General features: G+C 45.1%; 1 protein-coding gene across 4 annotated transcripts in view; it reads left to right on the top strand.

Moving 5' to 3' along the window:
* The window catches only part of DNMT3B (DNA methyltransferase 3 beta), a 511613-nt gene that overhangs the window by 288796 nt on the left and 209319 nt on the right, over positions 1-13498 (top strand). For all 4 annotated transcript variants that reach the window (XR_014966866.1, XM_085619485.1, XM_085619484.1 and 1 more), the window contains one exon: positions 5689-5733. Coding sequence is in view for 3 of the 4 variants with exons in the window: in XM_085619485.1 (XP_085475611.1) it covers positions 5689-5733 (45 nt within the window). In the remaining variant the exon portion in view is untranslated. The remainder of the gene's footprint in view (positions 1-5688; positions 5734-13498) is intronic.

Raw genomic sequence — 13498 nt, 5'->3', positions numbered from 1 at the left:
TATTCAATATTGCATCATCAATGTTAGTGTCAACCCTTGGGACACTGCCCTGTAGCAAATTACAATAATTGGTGTCATCCAGTTCATATTATTACCTACCAACCGGTGGTCTGCCCCCTGTTTGGTGCAGTGGAAATTGCGCTGCCATTGTGTCAGGGAACCCGGGGGGGGGGGGGTGGATTGCTCTCTAATGACGCTTTGCCCCAAAGTTATTAGTCGTACGCTTTGGATGTCTTTTGGGTTTCGCTTATTTGTCTCTTTATAAAGCAATGAGAGTCCGGTTTGTAGGAATTTCTCCTGCTCTTCACCGGTCCGGAAATGATTGTGTGGTTGTGCGCGGAGCTCCGTTGTCCTCCAGGGAGTCGGGAGTCGTAGGGAAAATAAAACAAAATAAGCCACGGGTCAGTGGACAATTCTCCAAAGACCTTATTACAGGGAAGGGGGTGTGAGGGACCACCACCGTGTGAAACCCAGCTGAGGAGCCCAGAGCTGTGTCCTCCCTCAAAAGCTACCCATTCTCTCCCAGTGTTTTGGAGAGCCCCTGTAGACGCCGACGTACCTGCTCCAGCCACACTCCTCCTGGAGAGTGGCGGGGCGATGCGTGATGTCGTTGGCCTCCTGGCATATCTCTGCTTTCCGGAACCTCCGGCGGGACTCCGAGAGCTTCAGCGGCCGGATGAACTTCCAACTGCTTTCCCGGCGTCTTCCTCTCTTCCTCGCTTTCTCCCGCAGTCTCTACGGCGTGCTCTCTCTTATGCCTGGTTACTTCCTCCTTATCTTCGGCGTCTTCCAGTGATAGGAGGGCAGAGGCCGACGTCACGCCCCCGGACTCCTCCTCCTGTCCTCTCCAAGGATGTTTAAAGGGACCGTCCACATCCTGTACATGGAGCATCAGGACATCAGTATCAGGAGATAATAGTGAGTCCTGTTCCCCGGGGACCTCCCGACACATGGTTACAGGAACAGCATAGTGGTCAGACCACGCTACAGGAATAGGCTTTAGCACATCTAGATGAGGCAGGTTTGAAAATACCGGATCCAACAGGTGACCAGCCTCATGTGTGGGACCTTTAGCTAATTGAATAATCTGAATAGCTTCCAGCTATTGAATTAGGTTTCAGAACTAATTATTGGCTTCCAGATGTAGGTTCAGATCTCCAGTTATGTTCAAATTTGCCAATTCCAATGTAAACTGTGAAATTCTCTCGACTAATTATTCCTGAAATGTCTCCCTGGGAACAGGGGGGGTCTATACACGAGCAATCCAGAAAAAGTGATGTTTTTATTCATCCAAATCAGGAAGCACTCAAAGTCAGCCATATTAAGGTGCTTCATCAAGCAGGAATCCAAGTCTTTACATTTTGTAGCAATCGACCCCTCCTCCCCACCCTCACAAGAATTTCTATTGCATCTTTTAATGTTATAACCAGACAGGAGTGCCAAGGCAACTTCCGGGTTGGCAGGTCTCTGTTAGAAATACTGCATTTGGACCATGGTCTGTAATCAAATCAAAGACCTCTGCACAATAACAGCTACGAACGGCAATTTAAACTAAACGTACGCAGGTTAATTGACTTCCCCCGCTCAATTTAGGGATGCACTTAATCATTCAAGGAGAAATCACAGTACTTACATTTGACTTCCCCCTTCCCGAGGTCCATCGAGTTGCAGCAGTTAGTTAACATTGTGGGGCAAAACGCGAGAAGTTGAGATGAGATGTAACATGGGCCATGCCTTTACGAACCGGCATAGTCCGTGGCCCCTGGTGACTTCCAGCAGATGGACTTGACATTGGCACGCCTTTGGCGTGTCAGCTGTGCAACCTTGCATCAGTCCACTTTTTATGGGGAGTAGAGCTTGTTAATCTGGTCCTGTGACTCACTGGCTCCTTGCGATATCCCAGCCAAAGTGCCTGCTATCGAGCATTCTCCTTCCGTGACTGACGACAGACAGGGGAGAGTTCCTACCAAAAAAAAAAAATCAAGACGGAGTGAAGAAATACCAAATAGATTTAAAATGGCCTACTTTAAAACATACAAAATTAAAGGTCAGCTTAAAAATACTTAGAAACTTCACTACCGGCGTCTTTCACTAATCATCTGGTGCGTGTCCGCGCCCTGGCACGCTTTTTATGTGGTGTAGGTTTGCTAATTCAGTCATGTGATGGCCCACTAACCCACACACTGCAAACACTGACTCTTTGCATTGGCCTAGCCAAAATGGTTCCTACCAGGTGCTCTCCCTCTGCAACGGATCGCAGACCAGGGAACGTTCCCAAAAAGTAAAGAAGGAGCGAAGAAATACCAAACAGCTGAAAAATAGCATAATTTAGAATGTACAAAATAAAAGGTAAACGTAAAAACAGCACTATCAGTGTTTTTCACTAATCATCAGGTGTGCCTCAGCCAGCTTTTTATGAGGAGTAGGGCTTGCTAATCGGGTCGTGTGATTGCCCACTAGACCGCATGCTACAAACACTGGTTCCTTGCGATGGCCTAGCATTCATTCCTCTGCAACTGACTACGGACTAGGGAGTGTATCCACAAACCTCCCCAGAAAGTAAAGAAAGAGTAAAAAAAATACCATACAGCTTAAACTGGCCTGATTTAGAACGTACAAAATTAAAGGTCAGCGTAAAAATACTTTAAAACTGCACTGCCAGTGTCTTTCACTAACCATCAGGTATATAGGCCTATTGCAACACATAAAGCTTTCACAATTGGCAGTTTAGGTCAACCTGCTTTGTTAAGTCTTTCACAATGTAAAATGAGATGCTACTGTCTTTGTCAATACATTTACAAACCAATAAAGTAAGCCTGTTGGTTTTACATGAACATAAACATGACCATGTGGTCTGTACCTAGAGAGATCCATCAAACATTCTAGGTAGACCCAAAATAAACATTGACATTAACATAGAGTCTCCCCTAGGAGAAACCCAAGCAGTTTTTTCGGCCAGACCTAAAAGATAGCTCTGTACTAAACCCCTTCCTATTGCATTTGTCATGGAGGTCACAATATAAATCCCCTTCCTACTAAATCTGACACAGTTCAAAATGTAAAGACCCTTCCATAATGTTTCTGATAGGATTCACAATATAAAGCTCCTCCTTGTTGCATTTGACAAAGTTAACCTAGTAAAACCTCTTGTTGTTACTTTAGTAAGAGAATACGTGATGTAATGCCCCTTCCTATTGTATTTGTCAGATAGTTCACAATGTAAAACCCCTTCCTATTGTATCTGTCAGAGTATTCACAATGTAAATCCCTTTCCAATTGTATTTGAGAAATCCAGTTCAGGAGGTCCCAAGGGCCTCAGTCCCCAGGCCCTCAAACTGGAGGCCAAGTGCTCCTTTTGCACATATATGTAAGGATAACTAGCCAGAGCAGGTCTGGGTGACTCAGGGAAGCACTGTTGAGTAGAAACTCAGAGCACAGCAATGCACAACATTAACACTCCAAACATAAATACTCAGCTAGTGCTTTTTACTTTAAAAATTGAATGTATTTTTAATGCTCACACAGCCAACTACAATATGCAAAGTGACAAATATTTACAAGTTGGAGTTACAAATTGGAAGACCTCTTACAGGGGCCTTGCAGATTAACGTTGCAAATTAACCAGAGTGCAATTCAGGTACCCTAAAGAGCTATCACAGGCCAACTAACCCTCTATACGTAGTCTTCTCCCATTATCTCTATTTCAAAATATGTATATAAGTAGGTTTTGATTGCAAAAAACAGCTTGGTCCTACACAGGCCTGTTGGAAAATGTGCAACTTAACCAAGGGCGGCTGAGGAAAATTGCCCCACTGCTCTCAGAGCAGAAAAAAATAAATTCATAATAACCTCGTTATTATCATTTTATTTTTCTTTACCACAGGGCTGGGTAAAGGCGGGCCGGGGCTGGTGGCACAGGGGGAGTAGTGCTGTGCCGTCTTGACCCAGCCAAATAGTCATGCACACTTTGCCTGTTCCCCACCAGGCAGTAATAAACAGCCCGGTGAGGAACATGCACAGGCTTCCTGTCCCCAGTTGAGCACCGAACCATGGTTCTCAGACCAATCACAACACTGCATTGCAGCATTGGGATTGGCTTAGGGGAGGGAGCCTGGGTGCTTCTTGGTTCTGGGCCTCTCAGGAAGGGAAGCAACGACGTGAGACGACGGCGGGAAAAAGGTAAGTGTTGTTTTTTTAACACAGCCCCTGCCGCCACCTCATTCCCTGCCAGCCACCACTGGACTTAAACCAAAAGGTCAAGTCTGCAGGCTATGTCAAGTTCTCAGTGTAAAAAGAGATGGCTGTTGAACTTGTTACCTTATTTAATAATTAATAAAGCAGCCCTGGTGACTGTAATTTGAACATGACCATTCCATCAAACAATTTAAGTAGACCCATAGTTTACATTGACATGAATAAACTTTCATTCTGGAGACACCAAGCATTTTCTGCAATTGACCTAAAAAAGGAAAATATTTACTAAACCTCTACTTATTACATTTGTCAGAGTTCACAATGAAAAACTCATTCATATTGTGTTTCTCATATTTTTCTACAATGTAAAGCTTCTTGCTATGGTGTTTGTCATGGAGTTCACAACGTAAACCTTCTTTTTATTGCATTTGTTAGTGAGTCCAAAATAAAAAAAAACCCTTCCTATTATATTTGTCAGAGATGACAATGTTAAACCCTTACCTATTGCATTTGTCAGAGGGTTCACAATATAAAGGCCCTGCCTGTGATGTTTGTCAGAGAGATCACAACTTAAATCCAATTTGTATTTTTTTGGCCAGAGGTTCTATGTATAACCCTTTCCTATAGTATTTGTCATAGAGGTTCAACTCCTTCCTACTGCATTGGCCACAAGGTTACACCATGCAAAGCCTTTACTACTGTGTTTACCCTTGGTCTGTGGTAACAATTCCCTTATCAGTTATAAGCAATGGACTACTTCATAGACAGTTCAACACAACTGTTTTTCGGTTAAATGCTTGTAGAGAAGATAAACATGTCGATGGAGCCGGCACCCATTTCTTAGAACTTCTATTTTCAGCTTTTTTTCTGGTTATCGCGTACTGCCTTGCAACCCTCTGTGCCATCAAGTCAGGCCTAAAAAACAATAAATTCCCAAAAATAGGGTTTGTTAGCAGGTGTTGCTGAAAACCCTGGCCTCCTAAAGTTATCTGTGGGAACCCATGTTACTTGGTTACAGGCTAAAATGTTGCAATAGCAATCCACCCATAAAAGCTTTCTGGTTTTAACATATGCTTTTGACAATAAATAATTCCGTTCTTTTGCCTTTCTCATACCTCTTCACAATAAACAGATCAGACCCATGGCATTTGACATAATTTGTCCCAAAAAACTAACAATCAGGCCTGCAGCCATGATCATTGATTTGTTACGATACCCAACTAAGACTTATTATGTTTAACATAATCTGTGTAATACAAAATGATTTTATTAGCAGAAGCACACAAGTTCTGCTCAATCAAATTCAGTAGGGAAGAAGTTCAACAGGTTGGTAAAGATTAAACCACTCTCTCAGTCATTCTTCCTAAAGCCTTTTTCTGTTGATCACAGATCTTGGGACAGCTGTGCTGTACACCCTGACCTAAACAAAAAGTTTCAAATGGGGTGGGATGGTAGTGTACATTGCAAAGGCTGAATTTGTCTTTCTCTTTCTAGAGCTCCTCGTCAATGAAGTTCTGAACAACAGCCGGAATCTGACAGGTGATATATTTTTTTTTACTTCTAAGCCATATTTGCTGCACTAAAAACCAAACAGCTTGCAGTATGCAGCTGCAAGACATTCCCTACATGATAATGTGCAAATGTTTACGGAATCTAAATCAATAATGCTTACAGTGTCCATGCTCTGATGTTTCCACACCTGCCATCTGATATATACTGCTAAGCGCAGATTCCTTAACTTGTCAATTTCTGCAAGCACCAGACTGGATCCAGAAAACCCCAAAGTAGTGCTCCTGTGCGCTGGTAGATGGCGCCATGTATCTCCACATTGGCACCATTGTGATCCGAAAGTAGCAAACGCAGCCTCATATAAACACCACCCATGCATGCTGATGTCAAGTCATTTCTTTCTGTGCCTTTATACGCATATCCGGAGCTCCGCTCCTACTTTCTTCACTCAGTGAAGAGATGTTCAATTTTTTTTTAAATGTTAATGTGTAAGGGTTGTCACTCCCTAAAATAATAGGATTCAGACCTTGGAGTGACTGTTGCCAACAGATGTTTTTGACAGATTCCCCACGAGGCGTGCCTTATGTGCTTAGGTCCTTAACATGACTCCAAGGCCTGTGATGACTGTGCTCAGAGGAACCCGAAGGTCACCTGAGAGCTTGAGGCCAAGCTCTATGTGGCGAAACACCAGAAGACTCAGCACTAATCAAGCTAAGGGTTAAAGCATGGGGCGAGCACCATCTTGCTCCTGAAGTCCTTGCTTTGGAAGATCTACTTTGTGGTCAAAGTCTTCAGGTAGGCCAAAGAAGAAACATAAGAAAACCGGGAGGGATTCTGCCCCTTTGTTATCCAAAGAAGGCGTCACCATTGCTCCAGGTCCCACTCTGAGGAGTCAATTCCATCTCTGGTCCCATTGCTTTCCGAGGTTCTGAGTCTATCGCGACATTGCAGCAGGTCAAGTCCTTTCGAGAGGACATTCAGTGCATCTTCGGCTCCCTTACAGCTCCCTCTGAATCACCTTTGAACCCCAAGGATCTGCAGGGATTCCCAGTCGAGTTACCACCAGCAGGTTTTCCCTTGTCACCGTCTGTGTCCCTTGAACCCAATGCAGGTTCCATTCTGGTGCCAGTTCTTCGAGCATCAACACCAGCACCGGAGTAAGACTTGTAACCCATAATGGTGTTTGACTCCAAGTCGCTGTCATCTCAGGCCAGGTCCAGATCTCGATGTGCAACAGCCTCTAATGAATCCATCTGACTCAGACACAGTTTCATTGTCGCGCAGTTACGCACTGACATTACACCAAGTTGTTGGCTCAGACTCTGACCAAAGCCAGCCTTATAGAGACAACAATGGTGGGGATGGGGAAGAGTTTGCCCCATCCTATGATTATGACAACTGGCACATAGACCTACAGGATGTCAATGGGTTGGACACTTCACCTGATACTGGGCTGGTTTCCCCCTGGGCCATTAATGGGAGAGTATTTTCTTCAGTAAAGGTATCAGGTGGGCTGCTGGGATCCTTGGCCTTGACCTTCCCACTATGGATATAAAAACACACATAATGGCAGAGGTTGTACAGCCTGGCCAGGCACTGACCGAACGTTTGTTGCAATTTAATGAGACCCTCACTAATACACTGCTGGGCACATGGGCTAAACCATTTTCCAGTCCCCAAGTACAGGCCTCCACCAGCAGAGGTAACCCCAACCCTTTTCCTACTACGCCCCCTGGCACAGTCAAAATGAATGTATACATTCGGAAATCATAAGTTCTCCTCATCCAGCCTCACCTAGAGGTCGGTCAGTGCAAGCTGTTTGCTAGGTCACTATACCGACGCACTATTGGAAATGGTGGGTGAGACCTTATCTACCGTCCCTGAAGACTAATGGGCTTCTTTAGCCCAAACCATCCAATATCGTCAGGATGTGGCCACATTTGTCATCTGCTCGGGTCTGGACACCACTAGGTCATCCAGACCGTTCGGCAACTCCTCTATGGTGAGAAGAAATTGACCCCTAAGCTTTTTAAGAAGAGTTGGGCCATGGAATGCTCGACAGCCTCCAGATACAATCAGGCAATCCCCCTAAAGATTTTGTCCTTTTAGGGGATATGCCAGGGGCTTGGTGTATCAGCAATGTCAGGTTTCAGTGCCCAAGCAGCATGCATCCCTGTCCTTTCTAGGTCAGGCCATGTGACCAACAGACAACGACCTAGCAATCAGGGGCAGCACTCTTCTCAGTCTACTGTCTCTCCGGCCACAACCTTCAAGCTCCTTTGGTGCACCCTTACCGGCGCACAGCCATCCAGTAGGAGGCTGGATCAGCCATAATGGATCCTGCAGATTGTTCAATGGGGCTACACCCTGCCATTCCTTTCCGACCCACCACACATTTTACCTGCTAAGCACATCTTCTCAGAGGACCATATGTCCGTTTTATTCAAGAAAGTGCTGGCTCTTTTGGCCAAAGGAGCCATAGACAGGGTACCGTCCTTGGATATAGGGACTGGGTGCTAGTCCTGCTACTGAAGAATGATAGATGCCTCTGTCCTATCCTAGATCTTTGCCCTCTCAATGCCTTTCTGCGCGTGGATGATTTTAAATTGGTCACTTTGGCCCTGGTTCTCTTTGGTATGGTTCTTGAAGACTGGATGGTGGTGTTGGTCCTGAAGTATGCAAATTTCACATCCAAGTCCTCCTGGACCTCAGATGCTACCTGTTGTTCACAGAGCACCATAATCACTTTCAGTTTGTTGTGCTCCCTTTTGGACTACTAGTGCCCCTGGGGTGATGGCAGTGGTCCCTGCCCATCTTCAGAGGTTGGGGGTACCAGTCTTCCCCTAACTCAACGACTGGCTGTTGAAGGCAGGCTTGCCACAGTTAGCCAAGGACAACCTCCAGGTGACGTCAAACCTATCTTTGGGGATTTTCAATCAACCTGCCGAAATCACACATGGCTCTAACACAGAGGTTCCCCTTTATCAGAGCCATCCCGTATATGATGCGCTTTCAATATTCTTCTACTTACCAGTGAGTCCAAGCCATTCGGGCTATGATTCCAATGTTTCAACCTCTGTCCTGGGTCTTAGTGAGGATGGCTCTGAAGCTTCTGGTGCTAATAGCCTTGTGTATCTTCTTTGACACCACGCCAGGAGGCACATGTGAGTTTGCAGTGGGACCTGAAGTCTCAGTGGGCCAATCCCACTGTCAGATTCCAACCTGGTGGTAGGACACTCGAAGAGACCTGCAGTGGTGGCTGCTTGACTGCAATTGTACCAGTAGCAGAACCCTGCCACATCCAAAGTTGACGGTGGTGATGGATGCGTCACTAGAAGTTTATTGAAGTAATCTGGGAGAGGTGGAGATCAGAGAACTTGCGTGTCCTCCAAATCAACTTGCTATAGTTGGGTGTTTCACTTGACATTGAATGCCTTCCTGCCCTCCTTCAAAAGACGGCTGGTGCAGGTTCTCACGGACAAAACTACTGCCATGTGGTAGTGCATCAAGCAGGCCGAGGTAAGGTCCTGGGCCCTGTAACAAACAGCTCTACTCCTCAGGAGTTGGCTGAATCGCCTAGATTTCCCTTTTGGTACACCACCTGGCAAGATTTTTAAACTCCAAGGCAGATGAACTCAGCCAGCATCACTCAGTGGATCACGAAAGACAGTTATACGCAGAGGTAGCACAGGGCATCTTCCAACACTGGGGAGAACACTTCCTCAGTCTCATTGCCACCACTGAGAATGCGCATGTCAGCACATTTGCGTTCTAGAGTTCCCAAGATGCATGTATCTCGGAGACAAATTTTGCCTAGAGTGGAGCACAAGACTCTTGTATGCCTCTCCTGCCCCAAAGGTAATGACCTGACCCAAGTCATTCTAATGGCTGTGGATTGGGCCAGGAGCGTGTGGTACTCAGTACATCTCCGCTTACGCATCCTTCCTCCAGTCAGGCGGCCACTTAAAGAAGGGCCTCCTGCTGCAGCAGCAGGCACCGGGTCCTACACGTCCTAAACCATCAGGCTTCCGACCTTCTTTGCTCCGCCTCATCCCTCGAAAGAGGTGGAGATATTCCATCATTTGAACCCTAAAAGAGCACTCAGTTTTTACATCAATTGTGCCACAGGAGTATCATCTCCTCTTTGTGGGATTTTCTGGCTTGCAGAAGGTCAGTGCTGTGAAGAAATGGACCATCTCTCAATAGATAGCTGTCTGCTTAAAGATCTGCTATGCACTTGCTAAGAAGCAGCCTCCCGAAGAACTAAGGGCTGCCACCACTTCTTTTGCATTCGGAGTGCCTGTCCTGCATTTCTAATAAGTATGCAAAACAGTAATGGATGGAATGCTCGATTTAATCTCAGCCACTGGTAATCACTCTGGGCCACATCCCAATCCATCAGTATCTTTCACACTTTCCACCTCAGTTTGGACCCAGCAATATGCAAATCAGTCTAGACACTGCCCCAGTTGGAATAGTCGAGCTGAACTGCCGAGCCAGGTCTTCCCTGAACTGGAACACAAGCATCTCAGGACCGGTTTCGCCCTAGTTATGGGCTCATCAGCCGGGTACAGGTTGGTTCCAATGACACAGTGTGCACGGGACCCACATCTGGGCATACCCGTCCCACTCAGGGCGACACAATAAGTATACAAAACAGTGACGGATGGAATGACTAAATTAATCTCAGCCACTGGTAATCACTCGGGTCGCATCCTTATCCATTGTCATCTTACACACCATGCCACCTCAATTTGGACCCAGCTATATGCAAATCAGTCTTTACCCTTCTCCAATCAGCAACCCAGGACCGTTTTCACCCTGAGCTTGCTCTCATCAGCCGGGTATAGCTGGGTTTCAGTGTCACAGTGTGCATGAGACCCACATCCGAGCATACCCGTCCCGTCCTGGGGTTGCCTGTGTACTGGTTCAGGTAGGACCTGGCCTGGCAGTTCGGTATGGACTGTTCCCATAAGGAGCAGAGTCATGGCTAATCTGCAAGTGTCTGGGTCCAAACTGAGGTGGCATGGTGGTTAAAGAAATAATGGATAGGGATGCGGCCCTGTGCGATTGCCAGTGGCTAAGATTAATTCAAGCATTCCATCCATCACCTTGTTGTTTTTGCATTTGATGCCCTAAGTGCCCCGGGCATGCCCAGACATGGGTCCTGGGCTCACTGTGACCCTGAAACCAACCTATACCTGGCCGAAGAGCCCATAACAAGGTTGAAACCGGTCTTAGGCTGCTTTTGTTCCGGTTCAGGGAGGACCTGGCTTGGCAGTTTGGGCTGGACTGTTCCCATGCGTAGCAGGGTCAAGACTGATTTGCATATGGCTGGAAACAAACTAAGGTGGCATGGTAGGCAGAAAATGATGGATTGGGATGTGGCCCTAGCAATTGCTAGTGGCTGAGATTAATTCAAGCATTCCATCCATCATCTTGTTGTTTTCGCATTTATCCTATATATATGCCATGCGGGAACGTGGGCACCTGTGCACACATTCACAAAGCACAACTGCCTCGACAGTCAGTACGTCGAGATGGGCATTTTGCCTGCTCGGTCTTGCAGAACATTTTAGTCTGAGTCATTCCACAAACCCACCATCTTGGGAGGTACTGTTTTGGTTTCTATCCACAAAGTGAGGAAACTGCAGTTACAATTATCCATCAGAAGGGCAAGTTACCTTCAGTAATGCTCTTTCTGGTGGATTCTCTTATATAACCACAGATTCCTCACTGCCTTCTCACCTCCCCTTTCTGTGATATGCCCTTTTTCATCTGAAAAGATCCCAATCTAGGAATAGACAAAGTGGTTTGTTCAATTTGTTGATGGGCTCTGCAGCTGACAATGGGGAAGGGTTTATTAATGGAACTGACTTCGGTGTGCATTGAAGGCACATTTATGCAGCTCTGTTCATCACTGTGGCGGAATGGCGTTGATGTGGATTCACACGGCTCCACATACTGGTGTGCAAGAACATTGTTTTTGAGTTTTCCAGATCCAGTCTGGCACCTGGCTCTGCGGTTGGATAGAATATCCACCAGAAAGAACATTACCAAAGGTAAGTAAGTTGTCCTTCCTTCGGTGAAGATACCCCAACACACAATTATATATGCAATTTCTAATCATCCAGCAGATACTCTCTCGCGTTAAAATATGCCATGTTCCCTTGAAGAGGTGGCAAGGCTGCCTCTGTAGTTCTCTGTTCCTGGAATACACTTTTTTCCACTTCCACAAGTAAAAACAATCTTTTAAAAACCTTTTAAGACCTATTTTTAGTAAAATTATGTATGTATTATAATTACTTGTGCAAGCTTTCAGACAGCCCACTTCATCCTTTGATTTGTTGTTGTGCCATTCCAATTTTCTTCAGTCCACTTCAGCCATTGGTTACTCACTCTTAGTGACAGCTTATTGATCTTTCATAAGGAGCACTACTGCACACAAAGTAGTTTCCTTCAGTACCAGGGACTACTAGGGCAATGGGTGCTTTTTGAGACAAAAGTAGTTTTGCTCTTGCCAATGTTTTATTTTTGTAAGTGTCTAGCAGCTCCCACAACAATGTATTTTTTATAAAAATGATGACAAAACAATCTTTGACACAACCTGACCAATTGTTTGCCAGTGCTTGTTTTTATTACACCTAAGAAATTGTCTTATTCTAAACCCTATACTGCTGTCCTAGAGACTCCTCGCCACCTTCTCCCCTCCCTCCTTGTCAGGGTTACAAAATGTTTTTGGTGCACGGACACAATGCCATTCCAACCCCAGAAAACACTAAAATGATGTTCCTGTACTATTCCAGTATACACATGCAATTTTAATTTTGGAGCATAGGCTCCCTGACATTTTGTTTAGGTGTCACCTTCTAGGCAGCGAAAGATGTCTTATTGTGAAATTCCTGTTGGGAACGTAAGAGGTTTACAGCCATCAATTGCTGCCAATTGGTTGATTTTATTGTCACTCTCTTTTGCTAGCTTCTTATTCAATGGCATGACTTCCTTTTCTTCCGTTTGTCCTTCCTTTGGAACATATCTTTCTCACAATTTTTTTGATTGACAAACTTGTATGCTTCCACTGCTCACAACTAAGTGAACTAATTTTTCATTTTACTGTTAGCACTTTGTGAGAGTGCATGTCTTTTCTAGCTCTCGCCCTTGTGTGCGGCTTCCACCTCACATAACCAACCCTCCTTGACTGTCTGTAAAAGCACTTCAACAGGGATAGTTTTGATGGGGTATGATTGGAGAGCAATTTCCAATGGTTGTTTTTGTTTTATTTCCTACATTCTGCATATTGCATGACAGCATGAGCTTTGGCACACAAAGGATTTGGGGAAAGGGCCAACTTCTGCACTCAGCAGGGGTCTGAAACAGGGGTCCGAGACAGAAGGTGTACTTAGCATGTCACTTCTCCTGAAAGCTTATAAATGTGCTGCTCCCTTATTTACGGCATAGGACCACATGGCCGAATCATGTAAATTAGCCCTTGGCAAGCATTTCCCTTTACATTATGACATTACTTAATTGTTTTTAAATTCTGTCCAGTTTACAAAATGAAAAGTATTTGAAAAATAAACCATGGCATAAAAAAAAAAATTGTATTCAATGTACGGTGTTGTTTTGAGATACCACAAGATATGTTTGCTTTTCCTCCAGTATTATGAAATGTTTTTGTTTTACTGTTATTAACAATAATTTACAGACAAACATTGGCAAAGCCAACAACTCAGCACTCGCATTATAAAGGGGATACCTATTGATCTTGCTAATACTTGTTCTCCAAGAGCCTAAA

Source organism: Triturus cristatus, chromosome 7 (genome assembly GCF_964204655.1).
Source record: "Triturus cristatus chromosome 7, aTriCri1.1, whole genome shotgun sequence".
In the NCBI taxonomy this organism is placed as follows: Eukaryota; Metazoa; Chordata; class Amphibia; order Caudata; family Salamandridae; genus Triturus; species Triturus cristatus.
Note: the sequence above shows the minus strand (reverse complement) of the source record. Positions and strands in the feature narration are given on the sequence as shown.